The 27379-nt window shown below is 50.2% G+C and overlaps 1 protein-coding gene across 2 annotated transcripts in view; it reads right to left on the minus strand.

Annotated features, from left to right (window-relative positions):
- Positions 1-12118: 12118 nt before the first annotated feature.
- Positions 12119-27379, minus strand: part of CACNG2 (calcium voltage-gated channel auxiliary subunit gamma 2) — a 58925-nt gene continuing 43664 nt past the window's right edge. For both annotated transcript variants that reach the window (XM_084625463.1, XM_084625464.1), the window contains 3 exons: positions 18882-18965; positions 14461-14601; positions 12119-13554 (listed from right to left, as the gene is read on the minus strand). In XM_084625463.1, coding sequence (XP_084481589.1) covers positions 13019-13554; positions 14461-14601; positions 18882-18965 — 761 coding nt within the window. In that variant the 3' untranslated portion in view covers positions 12119-13018. The remainder of the gene's footprint in view (positions 13555-14460; positions 14602-18881; positions 18966-27379) is intronic.

Raw genomic sequence — 27379 nt, forward strand, 5'->3', positions numbered from 1 at the left:
TAAATACATTTAGAGAATTAAAAAAGAATGAAGAGAATGAAATGGTGGTGAAAGGTTCCGCTTGACAGGTCCCTGGAGCATGAAGCCCTGTACTTTATTTCCAAGACAGTTGCCGAAGGGGTAGGGCCAGACACAGAGCAAGCTTCCTACGCACCATCTCCCTTGCCAGCCCCTTGCTACTGTCCTTGAGGATCCATCCCTAGGGGTGAGCTCATCTCCACAGCCACCTTAATCCTCAGCCTCTGTCCTGAAACTACCCGGGCCAGGGCTAGTTAGCGCCAGTGGCTGTCGGACCTTCCGCACCGCCAGCACCCAATCAGCACAGAGACCTCCCCACCCTCATTTACAGAACAGCTGTCACTGCGGTACAACATTGGCAGTACAAGCCCTGGGCCTCACTGGGACTGGGGACCTAGACGCTGAAGGCTCTGCACGCCACTCCCACTCCCCTGTCACCCCAGCACTGCTGGGCATTGATAAAGATCAGCAGGCTCAGTCTGGGGTAACGCACCCTTTGGTACCCAGGAAAGAGACCAGCTCCTCCCATTGGCCCAAGAGGGAGACCTGCCAGCAGGATGACAGAGCTCTGTGAACAAGTTAACTAGCATCAACTCTGCTACTGTCAGGAAATAGCTGGGCTCCACCCTAAAGCACAGACTTGGTGAGAGCGCTGACCTCATGATTAAAAGACCTCAGTTCAAGCGGATACAGGTCCAGCTTCAAAGGCAGAGCTAGCCCCGAAGAGCATGCAACAAAAGCCGGTGCTGCAGACACACAGACATCACGATCCCCAGCCAGGGGGACAGATTCCAGATCCATCATTCTACTTCAAAACCAGAGTTCGCTGCCTCTTGATGAAAGAGAATCCCCATTCACGGACAAGAGTAGTGGAGCTCTTACGATGCTATATGAGGCAGTCACTAGAGGGCAACCTGACCCTGTGTTTAGCCAGTAGATTATAAATGCACTGCCTGAAGCAGCATCGAAACAGGCTTTAGGAAGTACTGCAGCAATAGCTGTGCGGTTGGCCTTTGTTGCTCACCTCTGGAAGAATGAGTTCCCTCTCTCTGTGATCTAACATCAGACATACTCAGCACAGTGGTGTTTAATGCCCTGGAATATTTTAATATCAAAGTCCCCAGGTTTCCTGCATGCCCGGCCGTTAGTGTAGATCACACAGAAATGAGAACAAACAGTGCTCCAGGCTCCCAGGACCACACTATGGAACATTCACCTAGAGGGACATCTGAGGATGAGGAGAGTTAACATTAACATCAGAGCCTTTATAGCCAGAAGCAAACTCAGGCACCACCCAGGGGCAGGTCTACAGCCGCTCACACTAACTTGCCTTAGTCGTGCATGCTCATATTGAAAGTGACCCTCAATTCTCAGCTGCAGCTGCCTGGCTATTCAGGGAAGGCGATTGCTGCTGCTTCTTCCATTTGCACCCCCGCCCCTACTAGAACTTGCCCTATATAACGTGGAACATTGGAGTGGCTGCCTTTATGTGAGTCCTTCAGCTGGAAGAGCCGTCCTGTTCCATGGCCAGCTAGGAATGGTGCACAGCACTGGGCCAAGGGCACATTCGTATTACATGGATTTTGTTCTCTCATGGTTTTGAGAGGGGCAGTGCCCCAGTGACATAGTTCCAGCTCCTCTTCCCTCCCCCATCCTAATTCAGGAGCCCTTCCCACTTCCTCAAATTCCTCTGCCCACCTGACTGTACTGGGAAAGTGCGGCCTGGAGGCACTCAGGTGGTTCCCAGAGTTCCTCCTGTTAAAGCGCCCTGTATGGCCCATGGCACTTAAACTGAGGAAAAGAAATCCCCCCGTGATAGACCTTTCATAATGCAGTGCTGTGGGCATGGAGCTCCTCATGACTATGTTCGTCCTATTGGGGTCAGAGGTAGCATATCACAGCTCCACTCCTCCTGAGTTATGAATGGTCTGCTAGCTGACCCAGTCCTCTTGACTCCCTGTAGGGGTGGGCCTTGAGACCTGCTGGGCTTGCCAGCTGATACTACAGTACATTGATTGATCTCAGAGTAAGGAGCCAGGCAGATTTATCCCTGCCCTGCCCGGCCAGGCATGTATCCTCAGAAGGGACTGCACCAAGCCTGCAGTTGGAAGCTATCACGGGAAGAGGTGAGGAAAGCAGGGTAGATGAGGCCAATGCTTAGACAGAAAATAAAGAGGAAGAGGAAAGCTGAGGACTCCCAGACCCATGTGAGCAGCCACAAGTCATCTCCCACAGGGCAGTGCTGTCCCCTCAGCCTGGGCACCATTAACCCTCCGGGAGAGGCTGCAGGATTAGGACCCTGCAGTGGCAGGATACCTGACACAGAAGTGAGTCAGTGAGCAGCAGACAGGGTAAAGCACAGCTGATTGCTGCCAGCTGGCCATCTGCTGCCCGCACAGGACCTAGAGAGGACATGCATCCTAAATCCATGGTGCCCTCCCTTCACCCCAGTACCCCACAGATCACATCCCAACATGACCTGAGGGACAGTGGGGGCAGGCAGGCAGCATCTGGGAAGTATGACTCTGATTAGGGTGGCAAGGGTAGCACACAGTGCCAGTGACCCAAGGATTTGGTGGTGGTGGTGGTGGTGGGAGCTTGGGGAGGATGGTTTTGAGGGATCAAGCCCAATATAGTCTTAATCCACCCCTGGAGACAGGGGAAATGTGATCACACCCACCCAAGAGCCATTTGCTTTCAGCTCTAGTTAGTGATCAATGGCTCCATGTCTAGTTAGTGATCAATGGCTCCATGTCTAGTTGGCAGCCGGTGTCAAGTGGAGTGCCCCAGGAGTCGGTCCTGGGGCCGGTTTTGTTCAATATCTTCATAAATGATCTGGAGGATGGTGTGGATTGCACTCTCAGCAAATTTGCGGATGATACTAAACTGGGAGAAGTGGTAGATACTCTGGAGGGCAGGGATAGGATACAGAGGGACCTAGACAAATTGGAGGATTGGGCCAAAAGAAATCTGATGAGGTTCAATAAGGATAAGTGCAGGGTCCTGCACTTAGGACGGAAGAACCCAATGCACAGCTACAGACTAGGGACCGAATGGCTAGGCAGCAGTTCTGCAGAAAAGGACCTAGGGGTGACAGTGGACGAGAAGCTGGATATGAGTCAGCAGTGTGCCCTTGTTGCCAAGAAGGCCAATGGTATTTTGGGATGTATAAGTAGGGGCATAGCGAGCAGATCGAGGGACGTGATCATCCCCCTCTATTCGACATTGGTGAGGCCTCATCTGGAGTACTGTGTCCAGTTTTGGGCCCCACACTACAAGAAGGATGTGGATAAATTGGAGAGAGTCCAGCGAAGGGCAACAAAAATGATTAGGGGTCTGGAACACATGACTTATGAGGAGAGGCTGAGGGAACTGGGATTGTTTAGTGTGCAGAAGAGAAGAATGAGGGGGGATTTGATAGCTGCTTTCAACTACCTGAGAGGTGGTTCCAGAGAGGATGGTTCTAGACTATTCTCAGTGGTAGAAGAGGACAGGACAAGGAGTAATGGTCTCAAGTTGCAGTGGGGGAGGTTTAGGTTGGATATTAGGAAAAACTTTTTCACTAGGAGGGTGGTGAAACACTGGAATGCGTTGCCTAGGGAGGTGGTGGAATATCCTTCCTTAGAAGTTTTTAAGGTCAGGCTTGACAAAGCCCTGGCTGGGATGATTTAATTGGGGGTTTGTCCTGCTTTTGAGCAGAGGGTTGGACTAGATGACCTCCTGAGGTCCCTTCCAACCCTGATATTCTATGATTCTATGATTCTGCCCCTTTAAAACATTCCTTACTACGACAGATTCATTAGTTAATGTTTGGAAAGTGCTTTGAACAAACAGTACAGTGTAAGTGCTTGGTTATTTATTGTTATTTCGCGCCTGCCCCTTCTGCACCCCTTGAGGCCTGAACTAAATTCACAATGTTTGGCCCTGGAACCTTATCCCTTTCCTGTCTCTCACTCTCAGTCCCCTATACCTTAAAAGCACCTCTGGGTAGAATAAGCACCCCACTCCATAGTCCTAGGAGGGAACCACTGATCCACGGACCCCAGGCAGGGAGATCTCTCCCTGGCAGAGAATCACGTATCCCTGCTGGACAGGCCACATCCCAAGGAGGAATCCACAGCTCAGAAATGATGTGGTCCCCCACCACCATAGCATGAGTGCATCACACTTTGGAATGGATTTTAGCCTCCCAACACCTTGGGAGCTAGGAAAGGATTATCTCCATTTTATAGATGGCGACTTGAGGCAGAGGATAGATTGGCCTGCCCAAGACCACACAAAGAGTCTGTGGCTGAGCCAGGAACTGAACGCAGGTCTCGTGGGTCCCCATCCAGAGCCCTATTTGCTGATCCATCCTTTCTTGCCATGATTGTCCCTTCTGGGAGCTGGTCCAGGGCTATTTCACTCCTGACTCTACTTTCATATGACACTATTATTAATACCTAGCTCCAACCTGCTAGTGCTTTGCATAATTGCCTTCTTCTGTTCTCTGGCTCCAGGAGTGTTGCAAGGCGCTATGCTACTCTGGTGAGGGGGACCTTATAAGCCCCTAGCTCAGAGGATGGCTTTTCCAACCAGGGAGAATTCACTCCATCCTTCTCCCAGTCTGTCTCAGGCCTGGCCATGCACAGCCACCAAGGAGAGGCCAGCAACTTCCGAGAGCCACCAAGGGAGTGGGCAACAATGCAATGGGGATGGAAAAGCCACTGGCTCCTTCAGCACTTCCCAGTCCCATTCTTCAGGACTGGGCAGCTCAGGCCTCTCTGTCCTGGTGAGGCTGGCAGGAACCAGGACGGGGAGGGGGACAATGTCTCACCCTAGAGGAGAAGCAGATGGAGGAAAGAGTAGAATGGGAGGATGATCATGCCCCGGAAGAGCATGCCCATGTGCAGACCTGCCTTGCTCCTGGTACGTGTGTGTGTGTGATGCCCATTGTAGTATCAGGGCCCTCAGCTCTGAGACTGTTCTCTGCTGAATGGGCTCCTGGCCTGCTCTGGAGCTCCATCCCTGCCTCGTGCCCTCGTTCTCCATGCAGGCCCCTTTGCCGCTGCTTGTGGAAGGGATCCCTGGAGGATGAGTGGAAATGGAACACCAGGCGTCTGTAATTATCTCTGTGATGAGACATCCCACTGGCTTGTTCTGGCAGCTTGAAACACGCAGATCAAAGGGCCAGTGCAGGCTTCCTCTGAGCTTTGATACCAGCCTGCAGGAGGCAGCAGTGCCTGCTGTGCACCATGCCAGCGTGGAGCAAAAAAGGGAGAAGAGCAGGGGCTGAGAGGGAAAGGAAGAAAAAAGGGAAAGAGGAAGGATGAGGTCCTGGTGCCCTGCAATCAGCTCACTGCGCTGCCAGGCCATTTCGGATCCCTGGCCCCATCGCGCTGCCAGGGTCCAACACGAGCTGAATGAGCTTGAGATGAATGCTCCTACCCTGCCAAGTAGGACTCGGGAGATCTAGGTTTAGATCTCCAGACCCAGCCTCTTGTTCTCTGGGCTGGTGGGGGCCGGGAGTGCTATGAGGACAGCAGAGGGCACAGAAGGAAATGAGCACCTATCTCCCATTGCTGACTCAGGAGTAGACAGCCTTGACTCCCCTAGCCAGCTGCATCTGCTGGCTCTGTCCCCCATACTGAGAACCAATGGGTAATCTCTCTGCTATTCCAGCAGTGTCCTCTGCTCAGGGCATGGGGTGAGGAGCAGCACTCGGTCATACTCCCAGGTTCCAGGAACCTGGTTCTTCATGCCATGGGCTGCCATTTCCACCTGTCGCTAGGTGAATCCCATTCAGACTTGGAAGCGCCTTACACAGAAATGCCTGCTTAAGATGCAGGGCAATGGAGAGGCAGACCCTGGAAATCTGGAGGATAGTTAATTAGCAGAAGGATTCTTGCTGGGATGAAAGGACAGGGCAAGTGGAAGGAGCTAGGTGGGCAGTGTTGGTGGACTGCTGGGTGTCCGCTGAGAAGCAGAAGTGAGGAGGTGGAAAGGTGGGAAGAGGAACAGGACAGGCATGGATTGAGTGAGGTCCAGAGGGGGAGGGAAAGCGAAAAGAGCTACAGGGAAAAGAGTAAGGGAGAGAGGATAGCTCTCACTGCCCTGGGAGTGAATCCAGAGAGGGTAAACTAGAGAAAGGGCAGCAGAAGCTCAGCAACCCTAGGAGCTCCAGCTTGATACAACATCTGTGACTCAGTGTTGAACGAAGGGCCGTATTCTACAGCCTGGTCAGGTTCAGTCTCCCAGCACCCCAATGCGGCACTAGGGGGAAAGAAGGGGGTTGTGGTGCTGTGTCCTTCCTAACACAACCATGCTGCATCACCCCATGGCTTTGTGTGTGCGGTGCTCCCTGGGGACTTACAAGCCATGCCCTTTGTACTTCAGGGGAGTGAGTGATATGCAGCAGGTTGGGGGAGAGCTTGGCCCCAGGAATGGGAAGTAGATGCTAATTCAGAAGACTGTGGAGGAGGGAAGAAAAGGAGTGTAAGAGAATTGGGGGAGGGAGACAGCTAGCTAGCGAAAGGGAGGAGAGAAGAGCACACTGGGGCAGAGAGGGTGTTTACAAGTGACCAGAGGAGATAGCTGTGGAATTTTAATGCCAGGCCCCAGTATTGATCAGTGCAAGATGCAGCAGGCGGGTGCGAGAGTCAGAGGAGAGAACTGCAGTGCTATTAATACAGAGGACATACTGTAATCCATCAGTGTCAGCCCGGGGAGAGCCAACCTGCTGCTTCAACCCCTTCATTCCCAGAGCGCCGTTCTGCCTTTGGCCCAGTCGCACAGCAGAATTAACCCTGCTGCTCCCACACATCAGTTCAAAGCATCTCCGTCGGCAGAGGAGGGGTGGGATTCTAGCCTATCTGGAGTGGCAGGTTCCAAGCCGGCCTTCTGGCGAACACTGCTACACAAGCCAGCCAGGTTTTCCTGTCCAGACTGCTGTCCTGTGGGAGCAGGTGGGTTAGGGGCGCCAGTGGTTAGTGCCCTGCGCTGCCAATGCAGGGGACCCGGGAGGCGTCACAACCTGTCTCCTCTGTGCTGGGTTAGCTGCTGAGGCTGTTCACTCAGGCTGAGGAGGAGCAATGGCTTTTGCCGTGACCTTTCCAACAGATTCAGAGACAGCTGGTTACCAGCTCCCACTTCAATCCAGAATGGGGCAGCTACAAAATAGAAGTACTGCGGCTGCAAGTCTGTCTTTTTTTGGGGCGGGGGGCTGGGACAAGGAAATTGGGCCTGGGGGGAAGTGTAACAGTCCCTGCAGAAGCCAGGAATTAGTCACTCTGGTGGCACCTGCACTGTCAGGCACAGGGCACCGGCGACCCCAGCACGCTAACTCTTGTGTCGCCAGGTTGTGGGCACCGAAGCTCTGCAGTGTCATGGCCATCCAGCCCCGAATCCATGAGCCTCCAGGAACGAGCCATGATAAGTCCCCTCTGCTCCCCACCCCCAGCATCTAGGCTAGGACTAGGAGCAAATCTAATATCCCCCTCCCCTATGAGATCGTCTCTGGGTTTTTCTTACTGCCACTTTCTCTGCCATTTCCCCTACCTGCCTTGCCCCCTTTTCCTCCACAGCCCACCCATGCCGCTGTCAGGATCTGTGCCTTCCAGAGTACTGTTCCTCACCACTCCTTCCACAGGCATCTGCAGCCCCCTTCCCCCCCCAGCCCCAGCCCTCACTTGCTTTGGCTCCTCCTCACAAGCACATTTCCTCTGACCCTCCCTGTGGGATTCTGAACCCCCTGCAAAGGCTTTGTTCATATGCTGGCCGTCCTGTTTCTGTGAGCCAGGGGTTCAGTTCCACTCCTTCTGGTTTGGCTCTTTCACACAATATAGCCTAGTGGTTAGAACAGGGGACAGGGAGTCAGGAGAGCTGGACTCTATTTCAGGGTCTGCCACTGCCTCACTGTGTGACCTTGAGCAAGTCTCTTTCCTCACGTGCCTCTGGTTCCTTCTCTGGTAAGGAGGCCTACAGAGACTATGGCACAGGGAGACTGGGAGCCCACAGGTATTACTGTTTGCAAAGTGTTTTCATGTCTTCAGATGGGAGGGGCCAGAGAAATGCAAAGTGTTCGTAACCAGCATCATCAGTTTAATATTAGCAGGGCTCTGGACGCACACTTCCTTCCCTCCCCATTGGTGCTATTCACGTACCTGCGGGGTTTTCACTTTTCACCAGCACCATCCTTTCCCCTTGAACAGCAAACAGCCGGGATGCGGGCTTGCCCACGCCTGCATGGCCTCCGAAGCCTGCCCTAACCCAGCATCTCCTTCACACAACAGCCCCTTTTTCTTGCCGATGGACGTGCTGGATCTGCCCTCTGCTGACTTTGCTTTACCCACTCTGCCCTTTGTGTTGGAAGGGACAGGAACCCTGTGTCTCCTCCTCACACTTCTCATCACTGTCTGTTTAATTTCTCTGGCTGGATTCTGCCCTTTACTGGATTTTCTTCCCAGCTCTGGTATAATCAGGAGCTATCTCCCCACTACCTTTTGCTGCCATCCAGCTGCTCTCTATTTGCTTAATGCAGAGATTCTTCCTTCCTGTTTAGCTGTGTGTCACCTTGTTCCCCGGCAGCCCCTACTCAGCATCAGGCAAAGCTCCGGAAGGCTTGGTGGTAGTTAAGTCACTCAAAGCACCTCCTACTTTCCTGGCTGTGTCACGTCCAGAGCCCTCTTGTCAGGCCATTTCCCCTCTCCACTACCTCCTGGTTCCAGCCAGGCCCGCGGTCCATAGACAGCAACCTTTCCTTGCAGGGTTTTAGCACTGTTGCTTTTAGCTGGAACCAGGAAGCAAAGAGCCTGCAAAAGTGAAATTGAAAACAAAATGACAATTAACTAGCCCCATCAAAGTTGTGTGTGTGTGGCAGGGGGAGGGAGATGTTGATGATATTGGGGGTTCCTTTGAGTTTAGGACAAAAGTTTGAGGATCCGGTTTGAGTTCTGGCTGCACATCGGGGAGCGGGGATGGGGTGAGTTTGAGTTTTGGGCACAGACTTGGTAACTCAGTTAAATTTCTGGTGAGCCAGTCCACCCCATCCTTGTTCCTCTGCCTCATTCCCCTCCAGCGTGGAGTTTCTTTTCTATAGACACTGACTGCCAAGGGCAGCTGATTCCACTCACACAGGCATCCTCCCTCCTCCCAAATTGCCCACAAATATCTATCCCCATCTCTGCCCCAAATTTTCCAGTCATGCTTTGGACATCTGAAGGTGCCAGGATGTAACAGGCCCAGACAATTAATACAAAGGGTGTATATCTGAGGAGGCTCCCCTTGGGGTCTGGTCCCAGCCCCATTTCCTAATTCCTTGAGCCTGCTTGCAGAAGCTTTAACCCTACTGCCTCTCTGCCAGTCTAGTATTGCCAGCTTCAAGCATTCAAAGATTATGAGTCAAGCACCCCAAAAATAATGAATGGTTTAAAATACATGAGATTTTTTTTTAAAGTTTTTTGTTTTTAATTTGCCTTCTGGTTTTGGGGCTGCATTAGCTCCATATTTGCAGACTTTTCTCCATAGCTACAAGGACTAGAAACTTTTTATTTTGAAATGAAAGCTGAGATCCTCATATAATCCCTGGACTCCAGGAGCTGGGGCTTTAAAATACATTACTAACATTGCAAGAGTTGGCAACACTGCCAGATAACTGGCCTGTCATCAGGATGCTTCAGAAGAAGGCAGGAAAAGTCCACAATTCACCTGGCCTCATGTCTGCTATTCCAGAAAACAAACACACAAACAACTCCAGTTTAATTGCATTTAGTTCAAACATAAGGATGGCAAAACCTATTCCCCCTCAGGCCCCCATGTTGTCCTTTCTTCCTGGGTCACAAACATGTGGGAAGACCAGACAAAGTGGCAACATCAGCCAGAACTCCTAACTGGACCAACGCTTCCCTTCAAACTACTCTGTGTCACTGTTCCCCCGAGGGACTCCTCTGGCAGGCCAAGAATTCTTTTCTTCAAGACTTCGCAATAAAGCCACATAAACAAGGACCAAGTTATAAAAAAAAAAAATCTTTATTTCATGTACCAGGATTTTTTTTTTGTAATTTTCTGTTTTTAAAATTTTTTTCTTTTTAACAGTCTGAAAAAAACCCACAAAATAAAGAAAATGGAGGTTGGTTTCTTGAACTGGTTTGAGCTGGACATGAGCAATATCCTTAGAAAAAGCTTCCCCTCCAATCCTAGTCCTCCCCCTTTTCTCTCCCTCTCTCACACCCAGGTGCTCACTCATCTTCTCATTTCACTCTGCGAATGCTCAAGAACTCTGTGGGCATCAAGTTCTCAAAAGCAGCTTCGGATTTAAACCAAAACACTGTACTCTGTCTATGCCGGAGTTTGGGAAACCAATTTTAACTCAGTGCTTGGAGGTGGAGGGTTTTTTTTTTATTTTTCATCTATTCTTTTACATTTTAAAAGGCCTGGGGACCAGGTGGGGATGGCAGGCTGGGAAGTAACTGGAATTCAGCAGGAATCCCAGACACCCAGTACAGACTGAGGCATGCCACCTAGATGATCAGTTTCATCTAAGCTTTCTCTATGCTTCTCCGTCAGCGTCAGACCTTCCCCTTGAGACCTAGAGAGGATTCGTTTCACCTTGGATTTAAATTTCCCACATGCGGCTCCCCAGCCCTGCCCTGGAAGGACCCCACTTTCCTGTGCTGAGAGGGAAAGTAGGATAAAGCAGCAATATCTGGGGCCAGGAATCCTTTAGGAACAGTGTCTACACTCCAGTGGGAGCTGAACCATTGGACTTAAAGACCTTTAAAACTGGAGCAGCAGGAATTGGAACAGAGTCAAGGGTGGGGCTGAGCAGCTGAAAGGGTCAACTGACCCACTCAATGAACCCGCAGCCCTGGACCTGCCCCTGGATGCAACAGAAGGGATTCTGTTGTCCGAACGTCCGTGGAGAATTCTCTCAATCTGTGCTGGTCCTGGGCTGGTCTGCAGCTGACTGAGTGACACACAGAGGCATATTGATAACTCTCTCCTTCTGTTTGCTTTGCCCACTCTCCCTACCATCCCTCTCTGTGTCCTGGTAGCAGCATTATAAAGGGAGCTGAATTACAAGTGGTTTCTAGGACCTCCTGGGCACATTTGATTCTCCTCAGCACAAAGATTTGGTGCTAAATGTCAGGCCAAGTTCCCAGTGCGTGTGTTAATTCCCGGGATGGATGGGTGCTATAGGCGCTGGTGAGGAGGTTTGCAGGATTTACATATTCGAAGGAAGCAGGGAGGGGTGGGCAGATGGCTGCGATGGTGTGGTGGGACGAGTGTGTGTATGAGTGGGAGACTGTAGGCCTGATTCTCCTCTCATGCTCCCAGTGTAAACCAGGAGTAACGGAGTTATCTGGAATCAAACCAGCAGGAGAGGAGAATCAGGCTCAGTGTGTGTATGAGCAGGAAGAGGAGAGCATGTATATAGGAGTTCAAGGGCCTCACTGCCTTGCACCTGTTTTAGTCACTGCCCTGGGGCAGAATGAGTGTAAAACACTACCACAGGGGCAAGCGAATGGGGACCTCTGATCTGGTAACACTTTGCACTCGCCCTGCTGGGTGTAAACGACTACGCAGGGGCAAGGCAGTGGGAAATCAGGCCTTGTACCTGACGAGATCTGTCCAAGACTTGGGGCCCAATCCGATGCCCATTGAGGTCAATGGACAGACTCTTGCTGGTTTCAGCGGGGGTGGGGTCAGGCTCTTGGTGATGAGGCAAAAGTGACATTTGAAGGTATATACAGCAGTAGGCATCCCATGTCTGTCTACCCCAGGGAGCATCCACTGCATGAATGATGGGAGTGCGTGTGTGAGTGCTCGTCTCCTTATTAGCATATAGTCCTTATGCTGTCTGCCACCCATCCCCCCAGTAGCAGCATCTTCCTCTCTTCAGGGAGAGATGTGTGTCTAGCACAAAGCCCTGTGGCCAGTGGGGAACCTCTCCCCTCCTGCCAGCCGGGTGAGCTCGGCCTCTCAGTGATTTTCATTTTGTTAAAAGGATTCAATTTCCGTTTTCTCTTTACAAGGCCCCCCACCCCGCTAATTTGCATTTCCCTCCCTCCCTCCCCCCAACTCCCACGTTTTCACAGTTTAAAGCTGGAGAAAACAAAAATGAAAAGAAAAATACTATCTGGTTTTCTTCCAAGTAAATCCACTTACTGTATTTACATTTATTTATAGTTGGTTTTGTTTTATTAAAAAATTGCCACTTATTTTTTAGAAACTTTTTTTTTTTTTTTGCAATGTTGCTGTTAACCACAGGATCACCAGGGACTAGTGGGTCCAGGTTGGTCACCATTAACTCCCTGGGAGCCCTGGGGACCAGGGAATCAGCATTAACCCCTGGGATTCCCAAGGACAGGAAAGTCAATGTTAACCCTTCAAGGGCCCACGAGAGACACATGAATCACCTTTGATCCCAAGGGTCTTGGCAAGTCTGAGCAGGTCACAAGTAACCCCAAGATCTCCAGGGTCGTCACGAGCCTCTAGAACTCCCACAGATACACTCATCACTGCTAGTCCACCCCCCTCACCCGCCACCCCCGGAGCCTGTGAGTCCACATCGGGTTAAAACTGAACAGAAAACAAACCAAAAAATGAAAGAATGAAACCTGAAAAAATCCAAAGAGCTGCCTCCTCCTCCCACTTAATTTTTTGTTGTTTTTTTTGTTGTTTCTTGGTTCCCTTTTTTAAATTTGTTTTTATTAAATGTTAAAATAATGGTACATGGGAAATCATGCATTTTCTTTTAAATTTATTTTCTATTTTTTTTTAAATCTCTCTTGGTTTTTAAAGTTTTTTCTTTTTTTTCCTTTTTCTTATTTTTTTATACTTTTTTGTCATTGTTGTTTCTTTTCTTGTTGATGTTGTTTTGTTTTTTGCTTTTGGAAGGTTTCCCCCATGGTTGCTTTCTCTTCTCCCTCCCCTGCCCTCCCTGTTGCCCCTGCTCCTCCTCTTCCGTTTTCTCCCCACCTCCCGCCTGCTTCTTCCCCATTTTCAGCTCCTGGTTTCGGCTTCATACCGGGGTGGTCCGGCGGTTGGCTGTGTTAGTGTGGATAGAGTCCTTGTTCTCTTTCTGGATACAGTTGTGAACCTGGAGGAAACTGTTATCCCTGTCGGAATTGTAGGTGGCGGTGGGGGTGGTAGCAGCCTTCAGGGGGTCCCTGGTCAGGGTATACATCGAGATCTCCGTTGATGGGAGGGTATTGAACCCTTTGATCCCGACGGGCGAGGCATCCCTGGAGTGTGAAGGCTCAGTGGAACGGGAGCTGGAGCGACTGCGTCTCTGATAGCGGTAGCGGTAGCTGGGGATGCGGGTGATGGCGGAGGACTGGAGGTAGTCCGTGGCACGAGCGTTGGCACGCAGCTGTTTGTGCCGGTCAATAAACATGTGGACGGCCAGCACTCCCACCATCTCAGCTATAATGAAGGACAGGGCCCCAAAGTAGAAGGACCAACCATAGGAGTAACTGTTCTTCTTGGAGTCGCTCTTTGAGGGGTCTCCAGCGTTGGCTGATATGTACACAATGATGCCAATTATATTACTCAGACCTGCGGGCGAGAATAAGAGAGAGAGAGGAAAACATTAGAGTATCCTAGAGGGAAAGGATGGCAGGAGGTGCAAGGTTAAAGCCTAGGGTCCCACCTGTCTTCCCAAGAGTAGTCCAGTGCTGGTGAGGGCCCGGCTGCCTGTCTGCTCTCAGCTCCCAAAACGAGCCTCCAAACCTGCCCTGCTTGGAGCCCTCTCTAGGGATTCTCAGGTGAGAGAACAATTCATTCCACATGTTCACTGAACCCTAAACTTCACCCCACTACTGGCACCCCAGTCAGTCCTGCCAGTCTCTGTGAGACCCGCTCCCCCAGCAGATGTAGAGAGGAGCTCAGTTTCCATGTACATCCGATTCTGAGATCCTGCCTTCCCAGCCCTGCACCCCAACAGCGCTCTAACCCCAGGCTGGAGAAATTTATTTCCTATATTTCTTTCACTTAAGGTGGTTGCACCCTATTGAGAAGTCATCAGGGACTCCATGGCTCCATCTGTCTGATGTCAGAGTCTGTCCAGTGGTGGAGGTAGCCACGTAACTGAAGGGAGCTGGGGCCAGTGTGTTTTTGTTTACTGCATTTGTACATGTAGAGGAATCTCTCCGCAGGGAGCAACTGCCATTTTGTGTGTCAGTTCAGATACAGAATGTCAGAGTGAGTCACTGTGTGCTCTCTCTCATACACACAGAGAGACTTTATATTTACTCTTCCTGGTTGAATGTTTTCATTCATCTGAAATAAAGCTCATCTAGACTGAAAAATACATGTTGCCCTTTTTGCTTGTGCAAACATACCACCTCCTTTCCCTTCTGCCCTGGCTGCTCCATCACCTGGACAGCCTGTCACTGAGGTATCTTCCTCGCTATTGCTCTTAGTCTTCCATCCCCCCAGCCCATTTGTCCCTCGTCCCTTTACCTGCAGACACGAAGAAGATGCCAGCACTAAGGATGATGTTGTGTCGGGTTTTGTAGAACTCGCTGGCTGCAATGCAGAGTCCACCCATGAAAAGCAGAATCACACTCAGGATCGGGAAAATACTAGAGGCCCTTACAGCCCCTGTGAAAAAGAGAGGGAGAGGGGGAGAAAGAACAGCACAGGTAGGAGACAGAGAAAAGGGAGAAGAGAAAACAATACAGGAGACAAAGAGATGGGGCAGGGAGGGAACAGATACAGAGGGAAAACAATAGCATGTATTGTGTGGGGGAGAAGGAGAGGAAACAGAGAAGGGAGAGAAACATGGAGAGGGCAGAGTGATTCAGGAAGGAATACAGAGAAAGAAGGGGAGGGCGAGAGGAGACAGAAGGAGAGAGTGGTCACAAATGGATCACCCATGTGTTGGATTGTCATTGAGACGATCAGAAGCCAGTAGCATACTCAGGGGGCCTGGTGGCAGAAGTTTACCTGGGAGTCGGGACTCTTTCATAACCTGAACCCCCTGAAAGCCTCTTAATCCCGCTTTTGTTCACACCGTGTGCCTGAGTAGGGCCCTTCAGCTATTATTCCCACCTATAATGCAATGCAGTGCCAGCGTCCCAAACGTTTCACCCAAAAAGTCAGTCAATTGCACATCATTTGGAAAGTGAACTCGCCTCCTAAGGAGAGGTTTGTAGAGAGTTGGAAAGCAGCTACCGAGGCAGGGTGACAGTCTGTGGCTATAAGCAGAGGCTGCACAACCTAATCCTCCAGAAGCACAGGACTCCCAATGGCAAGCTAAAGGTGCATCTCCACAACCTCATGCATATTCCATCCAGTAGAGAACAGTGCACACACGTGTGCAAACACTCCCCCTCCCCCCCCGGGAGGAGCTTTCATTTATTTCAGCCAACAGACGGTGGTGGTGTGCGTTTGTGCACCCCTTGCCCCTCCCCACCATATTCTGTCCAGCAGAGAGCAGTGCGGTGGACTGGCACATGCTGCACGATACATCACAGCAGATACAGTCAGTATTTTTATGAGAGGTCGCTCCTCTCTTCCCAGCAGAAAGAAGAGGCTACAGTGTGAAACAAACACATGGCTGAGAAAGAACATGCCTCAATGCAAGAACAGCCCAATGCAAATCTTCTTTCAGCGCAAAGGTGAGAGAATCAACCTGAATAAAGCAAACAAAGACAGCAGGGACAGTCAGTTCACAGGCCCTGGGGGAGAATCTACCCCTTGTATCAGGCACAGGCACTGAATTCTTGCTGGTGCCGACTCCAGCACAATCCCTCCATGCTATAAACCCAAAGGGGTGTGAGGAACCTCTTGGCTGTTCTCCAGTCCTACCTAGCTCTACTTCAGGGAATGGGATGGGAATAACTGTGCTAATGGTTTGGGGAAAGTAGGGGAAGATTGAACAGTGGGGAACCAGGCGACAGCAAGCAAATGCCAAGTGGATGCCTGCTGTATGGAGGGGCCTTGTGGAGATTCTTAGCATCACATGCTGGGGAGAACACAAGGTCACAGTGTGAAATTGGGAGCAGAGGACATGGCAAGGGGTGAAACCAGGATTCTCTGTCCTTAATCTCAGCTCAGTTGCCTTATTCATTTCAGAAGTTCCACAGAGTCAAATGACCATGGAAGAGAGGGGCTGTCACTGAACCCACCATACCGACCGTTCCAGAGTCCAGTGCAGATCCCGCTGTCTGAAGGGGAGAAGAGCTGGTAATGTGTTAGGAATGGCTTCTACCCAGTCTCAGAGTCTTGTGGCAAAGAAACACACTGACATTCCCCCCGTTCCTCCTGACATTGGCTGTTTGATTGCAAGGAACCCGAGCCATCTTATCTGAACGGTCAGCAAAACCAAACTGAGTCCTAATCAGGCTCCCTGCCATCCCAATCTCCTGCCCACTCTGACCCAGGCGACAACCTAATCTAAAGATCAGAAACAACATCCTAGACAGTCATGCCAACACTACCAGGCCCAGCTCAGGTGAAGCCTCAACAAGCTCCAATTTGGAAAAAGTCCTGGGAAGAACCTGTCCAAGTCAGGCCATCTCCAGTCAGGCCAAGCTCAGCATGAGGCTCCTTCTACCAGACATGACCCAGCAAGTACCTCATTAAGTCTGACCAAACCCCAATATCCTGCTTCAGGTCATTGAACACTGCTCTTTTCTAAGGGATTCCACCTTGGGGATTTGTTTTGAAGGGGACATTGTCAAGGATTTGACCTACACTTGTCTCCTCTTGGAGGAGACAGTGATCTGGAGCCCTGTGTGGGCTCTTTCCCCAAAACAAATGCTCCAAAGCTCTGTTTGCTAAAAAGAGACCAATGCCAGCAAACAATTCTTCACTAGCAAACCTGTGCTCAGAGGTAACTCTACAGCAACAAACCAGCGTGCCCATCCCTCTGCTGATGAGCGTCACCTGCATTTGCAGCCCTGGCACTCAAGCTGTCTGGCAAGCAATGCAACAGAAATACATTTTAAGGAAACCTTCTCCATGGGATTATTTAAAACCACAGCAGGTGGGCAAATATTTTAGAATTGATGATTAAGTCCTATCACAGTCTCCCTGTTTCATCCACATAAATGATCTTGAAAGAATCCCAAATCTTCCTAACTCCATTGCGCTGCTGGGCCTCTAGCATGCTCCAAACACACATGAGTCATAGCTGGTGACTCCTGGAGATCCCCAGCCCCAGCAGATCCCTGGTGCTTAGCCCACACAATTAAAAGCCGCTTCTTTTGGACTCCTTTAGAGCAAAGATCTCCTCTCTTGATGTCAACAGGAACTGTGCTCAGGGAGGGACAGCAGGACATAGAGGTGGAGCTTAGCTGCGGGGACCTGTGCATCTGTTGTAAAGGAAGACCGAGCCTCTGCTTTGCACTGAACAAAAGTGGTCTCTTTTCATCAGTGAAAGTTTTACGGACCACAGAGAACTGCACAGCTTTCCAGGCCGGCTCCATCTACCCGTACATGGGAGTTGTGAACTCTGCCCTCATGCCCCAAGTTGGGCTCTGATCTCTGCTGTCTCTGCTTTCCACTTGTGTGCTCCTTCCAGAGACACACCATGCTCTAAGTGCAGCAAGTGGCCTTGGTACATGCTCTTCAGTCTTTTCTGTGCTCCAGAGAGAAGTGTTAGCTCCGGCAGGCTCTGTTCTTACCATGCAGCTCCCTGTGCCATCCGCTCTCCAGCTGTTATTCACAGCCCACTGAAGTGAATGTTCTGTCAGCAAAAGGTGTGTCTGATCAACAGCTCTGTTGACAGAAGCAGGAGCTCCTCAGAGCTTGCCCATCTAAGCACTGACCAGCACAAACCTACTCAGGTTTTGAAATTGGATATGATCACAGTATAAGAATTCAATATATGAACCCCTACCAAGGGGGACAGCAGAAGCAGAAGTGGTGTAAGCTTTCGTGCCCCTCTCCCCCAAGCGCACACACACACATACACACATGCGCGTGCGCACTATCCCAGCCTCCCCACTAGTGTGCCTTCCACCCCTCATGGAGGGGCTACTACATCTAAAAGAGGTCAATCTTTATGGCCCATTCAATCCTCTGTTGCTCTGCTGAGACTGCGACCAAGGCTGCTAATTAGTGTCTCTCATGGTGATGGTTTCTGTGAGGTGACTACTTGCTCCAGAAATAGACTAAGACCACTAACTCATTTTATGTGGATTGACAATTATCAGAGGGTAATGACTCCTGGTCACAAATGACCAAATGACAAATGGCATGCATTAGATTCAGTGACTCAGAAGTGAAAGGCTTGCGACCCCATACCCAAACCCTCTAATCTCCTTGCCTAGGGACCAGATGGAACAAGTGACTTGCAGTTTATGTACAAGTCTCTAATACCTACCCTCAATCCACAGGGTTACTCAGTCCCTCCCACCTGAGAGATGGTTGCAACTGGTGACACAGTTAGTGCTTCTGTCGTTTCCCCTTCTCCTTAGAGTCATTTTCATTGGAAGCCTATTCTCTGTTTTGCTTTCCAAGCTAACGGGACGCTCTCTTTGCATCTTGGAAATGCTTCCTTCTCCTTGTCAATATCTTTCTAATGTATTTAGAGTTGGGGGTGAGGCTGAGGGGCTACAGAATTTTATCATAATTAAATACCTTTAATTAAAAAAACCTTTCATTGCCAGTGCAAGTTTGACTCTAGCAGGATCCGGTAGATTTGGTCTTGTGGAGGTGGGAGTGGATTCGTTAGTGGAAGGCAGGGGACCCACTGAGACAGATATTCAGAAGCTCTTAGGGATGCCCCCCAGTCAATTCTTCCAGATTTTGCCTCATCTGGCATGTTAATCCTCAAGGGAACCAGACTTTGAACAGTGTCATCTACAGGAAGCAAAGGGCACCCAGCGCTTGCACCCACAATCAGTTCCAAGGAAAAGAGCCTGCAGACTTACGGAGGAAATATTCTGCTGTGTCAGCTTCATAATCTGTATCCTCAGGGAAGTGATCGATTTGCTTACACAGACCTTTAAAATTCCCTGCAAAACAAGAGAAGAAAGAACAAATGAGAACATCAGAAACCAGCCACGGCAAACAACTCCCCACGGGGTCATTTTTTCTGCCCTCTCTGCCTCCTTCGCAGGCAACACACACACTCACACCTACCCTCATATTAAGCTCTAGAGCACTGTCTCCTATCCTACACAGAACCCTGCCCCCTTCACATCCCCATAGGAATATGGGAACATAGGAATTGCTGTGTCAGACCTAAGAGCCATCTAGCTCAGTAGCCAGTCTCAGGCAGTGGCCAGCACCAGATGCTTCAGAGGAAAGGGTCAGAACTACAAAGTAGGTAAGTGTGGGATAATTCCCCCCATGTTAGGTCTCATCCTGGTCCCTTACAGAGACTGGCTGAAATCTTGAAGCATGCGGTTTTAGACCCCTTCCATTTTTTTTATTAGTAGTAACTTTGCTAACTCTGGATATATTTAGAATCATATAAAATGTCCACACCCTTTCTGAATCTTGCTAAATTCTGGCCTCAATGACTTCCTGTGGCAGTGAGTTCCACAGTCTATGTACACATTGTGTGAAAAAGTATTTCCTGTTATCAGTTTTGAGTTTGCCATTTCATGTCCCCTTGTTCTTGTGTTACAAGACAGGGAGAACAGACGCTCCAGATCCACCTTCTCTAGATCATACATTATTTAATGTATTTCTATCATGTCTGCTCCCATTTGTCCCCTTTCTAAGGTGAACGATTCCAGTCTTTTCAATCTCTTCTTATAGGAGAGTTTTTCCAGGCCTTTAGTCATTCTTGTCAACCTTCTCCGACCCCCCTCTAATTCTTCAATAGCACCTCAATTCCACATAAATGGTAAGGAATCCGGGAGCTACATCCAAATCTAATGGGCACTGGTTAAACTGCACACATGCAGTTTTGGGGTGTACAACATGTGACCTTCAGCTTCAAAAACCTCAGGATTTTAGCATTTGAGCTGAAGGAGAACCACCCTTAACTGTCAATAATAGTAGGGCTCTTACCCTTGCTAGGCCAGCCAGGAAGCAGCCGTGGTACAAGTAAGCCCTGGCCAATACATTACAACATGCACATGCACACACAGCTATCAACATGTCCCCATACTTCCGACCCCACACTCTACATTTCGGTGGGTGGTGGTGGCAATCCAGCTCCCTGATCCCTGCTGACACGTTGGAACAGAGTGGAAGCTGGGACAGACTAGAAGAACCGTGGTTACACAGCACTGGGATCACTCAGCCCCTGCCTCCTGGCATCAAGACATTCACCCTATTGCAAAACAAGACCATGCAGAAGACCATCTCATTAATCCCCAGGGGTTCCCTGCTCTCCCAGTGCAGTGCCCTCTCTTTTCCCGGGATTTACCCGTACAGTGGTGTCATCCATGTAAAACGAATGGCCCTTGACTAGCCGAGAAGGGAAGTTGCTGTGTCTGCACAGTGCCTGAGGCAATTGGGCTTGGGGGACACCTGTCCCTTGGGCTCCAGAGCAGGAGTTCAGCCAGTGCAGAGGCATTTGTGCAGGAGACCTGGGCCCAGATTCTTTGACTTTATGGATTAGCTGCTCTAGGGGGTTACGCTCCTGGCATTGGCACCCCCAAATTGGGATGGGCTGAAGGGAGGAGAGCTTTCACAGCGATTATGGAGAGTGAGGAATCCTGGGAGAAGCTGGGGAACTACATTGCCTTACAAGGAACCATCCTAACAGTGCCCAGAACACTGACTGGAAGCTTCAGGAATGGAGGATGCGGGGCCCCTACAGCCACCGCAGTCCTAGCTGTTGCACAGAGCGAATGGTGTTGGTTGTGAGGCGCACCCAGCATACGCCAGCCCCAGACTTTTCCAGCAGGACGCCATGCAAGGAACAATGCAGGTGTCCTGGTTAGAAGAATGTCCTGGGAAGATTCTCTCATATTCCTGGACAGGACTTTGGGACATTTGAAGAAGAGACCAAGCACAAAGAATCCATCCCAGGTTTTACTCTGAGCCCAGACTCTGCAGGAGCAGAACTTGGGGCCTTTAATGCAAGTCCTTACCATGTAACTGTCCATGCAGTACTGATAGTTATACTCCTCACTATCACATCTCCCTGCTTTGACCCTATCTATCTGATCTGCTGATCTTCGGTATTTTTTAAGGCACCATAGTATCTAACAACCAATTCAAGGAGCTCCCATTAAGGAGCTGGGACACAGCAGCAGTTAGTCTAGGACCTGAGTATATTAGGAGGTAGGAACACAATATCTTTGGGTGCTGCCGAAGTTTTCGATCCTCACTAATTCATACTCAGAGCAGTTGATTCCCTTCTGCCCCACCTCTTCCTGTGGCTGCAGGGGGGAGCCACTAAGCCCCTCTCACCACACTGAGCCCCACATTCAGGAAGTACCTGCTCTGCAGCCATGGTTCTCCTAGAAAGAATGCCTCACAGCCATGCAAATCAGCTGCACCTCCCTCTCCACTGCACACACCTGCATGGAAGGCAGGTAAAGCTTGAGGCACTTGAGATGCCTTTGCCCAGGTGTGTCACAAACCCTTCCCTCTGGTTTTTATGGATGCCTGGACATAGTCCGTGAATGGCCAGGTTCCGCTGACTCACCCTTTACTTCTCTCCATGTGACGTGCTCCCCTTTGCCATGGGAAGGCCGTCCTTTCCTCTCCTTGCTCCTGACTGCTTGTGATGGCCAGCCGTCTGTGAAAGAGGAGCACCTCTGGCCTAGCACCTGTCTGCTGGGTCCCTGGCTGGGGCTGACTGGTCGACAACCCCAATCTCCTCTGTTTTCCCAGACTCCAGAAAAGCAACTCTCACCCACCACAAGTGGCATAATTTTGCCCACAGAATTGCAGGGGACCAAGACTATGTTGTCCCCACTATAGTTATGTCTCTACCCCTTTCCCTTTTCCTTGGTCTTAAATTGCCCACCTTCCACCTCTCGTTAGCTTGCAGCTCTAAACCCTTTAACATGGCCACGCTCAGTGACACCTCAGCTGGCCGTCCCCTTTCACTTGGCGGCACCAGAAAAGCCTCCAGCCGTAGCTTTCACATTTCCCACCTGGGATGGAACCGCCTCCTCGACAGGGAATGCCCCCTCCCACCACATGCAGAGTCAGTGCCCCAGCAAATGAAGAATAACAGATGGCCAGGAATGAGCCCGAGACACTGTGTGTGTGTGTGTGTGTGTGTGTGTGTGTGTGTGCATGCAGAGAGAACCCTGTGCTTCCTGGCACACTTAGGCAGCTATGATTCCCTGCCCCTCCTTCCCACCCAGTAACTCCTTGCTATCTTTCAGCTTGGTTAATCCCTGTGTGAAAATTAGGCTGCTTATGAATGATGCTGCATCTTGTGCATGACAGTTTTCATACGGCTCCTTTGGGTACCCTACAGAGATTCTGGGCACTCAGAGTCTGTCTACACACTACAATTAGACACCTGCGGCTGGCCCACGCCAGCTGGCCCGGGCTTGAGGGGCTCAGGCTAAGGGGCTGTTTAATTGTGGTGTAGATGTTCGGGCTCCAGCTGCAGCCTGAGCTCTGGGACCCTCCCACCTCGCAGGGTCCTAGAGGCTGGGCTCCAGCCCGAGCCCAAACATCTACATCTCAATTAAACAGCCCCTTAGCCTGAGCCCCCGAGCCAGAGTCAGCCATAGGTTTTTAATTGCAGTGTAGACATACCCTCAGACAACAAGGGCAAACTTCAATGTACCGTATGGGGCAGTGCTTATTCTTTGAAAATCCACTTCCAGTAATGGGTGCCCAAGGGGTCTGGGTGCTCAGGGTCAGCAAGTGCCCAGCCACTGGGATGTTCAAACCCTCCCTGCTGGATGACACTCTGCCCCCTCCAGGCATTCCTGTTCCCACTGTGTCTGTACCAAGCTTTAGTCTGAAAAATGCCTACGACTGCTGCCATTGGTTTAGCTCCACCAGCGGCAGGAAAGCTGGGTGTGCTCATGCACACAGGGCTCCAGGTGTCTGCTGTCATTTTAACCACTGTGCTGTCTAAACCTGCTCAGAGCATATCGACATGCTAAGGAGGTAAGGACGCTGCTGGCCGTCAGAGCTTTGTCTCCACCAGCACCCCAGCTGCTAACACATATGGAGCCCAGCCAGATGAGAGGAAGGATATTGCAGCGATCAGGGCACAAACCTGGAGTCAAAAGACCCAGGTTCTATTTCCTGCTCTGCTACAGACTTCCTGTGTGACCAAGTCACTTAGAGGTTGTCTACACTGCAATAAAGCCCCTGCGGCTGTCCTGGGTCAGCTGGCTTGGGCTGTGGGGCTATAAAATTTAAGTGTAGACATTCAGGCTTGGGCTGGAGCCTGGGCTGTGGGACCCTCACCCCTTGCGGAGGGCCACACCCCTAGGGTATGTCTATAATGCAATGTAAACCCAGGATTTGAACTCAGACTCAAGCCTAATCCCCCTTCTATCTACAAACAAATTGTGCTAACCTAGAGCTTGAATTCAGGGTCTCAGAACTCCACAAGGGTGGAGGGGACACACCTGAGTCGAACTGGAATCCAGGGTTCCTGCCATATTGCTTTGCAGTGTAGATGCAACCTCACTGGACTCATGCTCCAGGAGTCCACCAAAAATATTCCAGCAATCCCACAGGCCAACTTTCTTAGTTCTCTGGACTGTCAAGTTTGGTGGACAGTCAAGTTTTTCTACACTGCACTGCAAAGAGCTAAAGCAGCTACATTTTGGGAGGGTGCTAGGAAGTGTGGGCTATGGGTGGTTGGATTCAGGCCTGCATAATGCAGTGTAGATACTGGAGCCCCAGGTTGGGACCCGGGGTTCAATAATGCCTAACATGAGGTTGCAAATGTGTGTAGATGCTCAAGCCCTAGGTAACAAACCCAGGGTTTGCTAACTCGAGTTCTGCTAACTCTATAAACTGCTTATATTGCAGTTTACACTGCAGTTTACACTGTCCACTAAGCCCAACTCTGACTCAGGTTTGAGTCCAAGCTCCCCTTCTGTCCACACACAAATCAGTCTGACTTGGGTCAGCAAGCGCTCAGGTCCCGAGTCCTAGGACCCTGCTAGGGGGTTGATCAGAGCCCAGTCCTGCTGTGACTCGAGTCCAAGCCCTGTCATTCTGCAGTGTGGATACACACAGCTCAAGCCACAGACCCGAGTCAGAAGGTCTGCGTAGCGCAGTATGGACGTGTTAGCACGGCTGTGAGACTTGGATTCAGCAATTGTAAGTCCAGGTTTACAATCCAGTGTGGATGCTCAAGCATGGGCTTGGAAACAGCCATGACACAAGCCAGGTCCCACAGACATCGCTTTACAACGCAGTACAGACATACCCTTGGGGTGAGATTCACAAAGACACGTAAGTGCCTAACTCCCATTGGTTTCACTAAGAGCGAGGTGCCGACATATCTGCGCAAATCCCACCCTTAGTCCCTCTGTGCCTCAGGTCCCATTGGTAAAATGGGGACCAGAGCTCTGCCCTCTCTGATAGGGGCATTGCAAGGATCAGCACATTACAGACTGTGAGGTGCTCAGGACGATTCGAATGGGGACCGGATCGGTGCCTGAGATGGACTAGCAATGGTGTGAAATCTTTCAGAAAAAGCCTGGTGTCGAGAAGGCCTATATGTCCCCTCCATTGCTCCAAGGTCACTCAGTGATTCTCTAATGGGGCACCTGTAGCCTACTGAGACTGGAGAACGACCTCCCCTGCACCTGCATTGATAGCAAAGCCTCCAGGACACGTGGGATGGGGGAGGGAATTGGTCACCTGTCTTCCCGAGTGCTGTTCAAACAGCCTTCCCCAGTCTGCACTCAGGAGCTGCAGGAGTGGGATGCGAAGCAGTGAAGGGGCCATTTCTATACCCTGTGGCCAACACTTTCAGAAGGTGCTAATAGCCATTTGGGTGCCCATCTATGGGCCCACGACCTGGTTAGAAGGACAAGGGCAACTTCTCCTCTGAGCCTGGTATTCCCTTGCCTATCACCTCCCTTCCCTGAGTTGTTTAATGAGAAGCAACCCTAAAGTGGGCCGGTTCTGTGCTGTCTCCCTGTTCCCCAACCTCGCAGTGACCTGCCCCTTCTGAAGCCCTGCTGTGTGAGCCACACTTTCCATGCCTCCCCGACACATTTCCTATTGGTCCTGTCCCAATCCTGCCTCTGCTCTTCCTTTCTAATGTGAATTCTATTCACCATGTATGTTTAAAAGTCCTCCGTGTCTGCGGGAGGAGATCCGTTGAATAACAGTGAGTTCCTGCGAAAGAGACACCCCTTTCCTGCAGGGTAGGAGGAATTTTGAGTGGCCAGGACTGTACATCTGGCGAGAGAGAGCCTGAGGTAGAGGGAAAGACATCCGAGAGCAACAAGCAGACAGAGGTGGAGCCAGGGACGAAAAGCCTCCTTTCCCAGAATGCTTTTGGATATTTCTTTCTTAGCACAGGTTTTGGGGAAGAGGGCTTCTGGGGAGATGTACAAAGGGAGCTGGATGAGATTGCTTTCTTCACCAGAGGGGAAGGATGGATGCAGTAGTTAGAGTGCCAATCATGGTTCACTTCCCTGCTTTGCAACAGATGCTCTGTGTGACGTTGGGCAAGTCATTTACTCTGTGTGTCTCAGTTCCTTATCTGTAAAATGGAGATAATAGTCCTGTCCTACCTCACAGGGGTGTTGTGAAGATAAATACATTGTGAGAATCTCAGATACTATGGTAGCAGAGGACATAGAAGCTAAATAAATAAAACTAACCAGGTTTAGACTTCCTGTTTTATTAGTAATCCCGATCTCTGATGAAACTGGTATTTAATATTTACCCACGAGAAAGCTGCCAGAAACAAAGTGTGAAAGGGGTAGGTAAATCATGTTGTGAAAGAGAGAGACATACACATTTCTGTCTGTTCCAAGTCCCCATTTCAGAGCTGAGTCTGTTTGGGACCAGCTGGCGAAGCAAGGCTCGGAGCCAAAGTCTGTGCACAGATGAAAAATAGCAGAGAGCACCATGGGAAACTAAGTGTGGAGTTCACATTTATACATATCGGTAGAGACCTTCAAAAATTGGAGACGTCCATTACCCATCACTGTCGACAGGGACTCGTGAGTTTGGGTGTCCCCTTTTTGACTGCCTAGCCCGAGACCCCTGATTGTCAGGAAGTCCTGAGCCCCTGCTTTCTGAAAATCCGGCCCCTTTAAGGCATCTCAAATTGGGCAGCCCAGAATGAGGCACTCAAAGCTGCTAGTCACTTTTGAAAATCTTGGCTTCAGTTCCTAAATTAATATTCAGTCACCTAAATGCGTGGCTGGATTTTCAAGTGCTGACTGTCCATTAGCTCTCATTGACCTTTATGGGAGCTGTTGGGTGCTCTGCACTTTTGAAAATTAGGCCACTTATTTAGCTGTTTTGATATGGATTAAAAAGCCGAACTTTAGGGTCCTATTTTGGAAAGTCTTGGCCATGGTGCTAGAGGGGGCTGGGCTGCAAGAAGTAACGCTGGGGATTCAGCAGTTGCGGCTTGAACACTGAGTGAGAAACAGTGTCCCAGCACGGTGCAAAGGGTTGGCTGCTATACTAGAGGAGGTACCACCGTGTAGGTGAAAGGTAGGTGAAGTGCTACCCGTGTACTCCACAGCGCTGCTCCTCAGGCACAATGGAACTTTCTATCATAAGGGAAAGCTTGGCTGGACAGGAGACAAAGCTTGGGCGGGGGGCGGGGGGAGGGAGGGCGCTGAACCAAGACTGAGAAAGAAGCTCTGACAGGAACCAAGGCCTGCGACAAATTTCACCGCCTTCCACTTCCAGTGCAAGGTGCACTTCTTCCAGCTGGCCTTCTCTAACATAAACACATAGCAGTGTGTACATTCAAAACTAAACCCTACCAAACCAGGCAATACAACCAGGCACAAAACAATTCTCCCTCCAGGGATAGGATGAAAGAATGAATGAACCAAACGTGACAGCTGTTAGTCACATCACTAAATGCCATCCTGGAAGGGGCTCACATACAACAGTGGTTAGTGCGATATAAAAGGCTATATAGGATAGAAATAGAACTTGTGATTATTAAGTGCCCCCCATCCCCGATAGGACCATTAGCCTGATTCTCCTTGCCACATTACAGTTGGACTGATAACATTCTGCCAGCCTAAAATTCAGTCATTCATTGGATATGGTATTCTTCTTTACTTCCTATCCTAAACTGTAGAGTAATGTTGCTGTGAGTTGTTAAATAGGTGATGCATTCTACCTCAGAACTGACTACTGTTATTTCTGTATGTACGAGTATAGTATCCCTGGTAGCAAAACCTATCATTAACATATAGATGGAAATTTTCATATAAAAACACCCTCTTTCACAGGGTCATAACTTTCTAAAACAAAAATGCCTTTGCTTGAAATTTCCCATCATTTGTCTCAGCCAACAGATGGATTTGTCTAGAAAAGT

This window comes from Lepidochelys olivacea (assembly GCF_965140295.1).
Source record: "Lepidochelys olivacea isolate rLepOli2 genome assembly, chromosome: 1".
Taxonomy (NCBI): domain Eukaryota; kingdom Metazoa; phylum Chordata; order Testudines; family Cheloniidae; genus Lepidochelys; species Lepidochelys olivacea.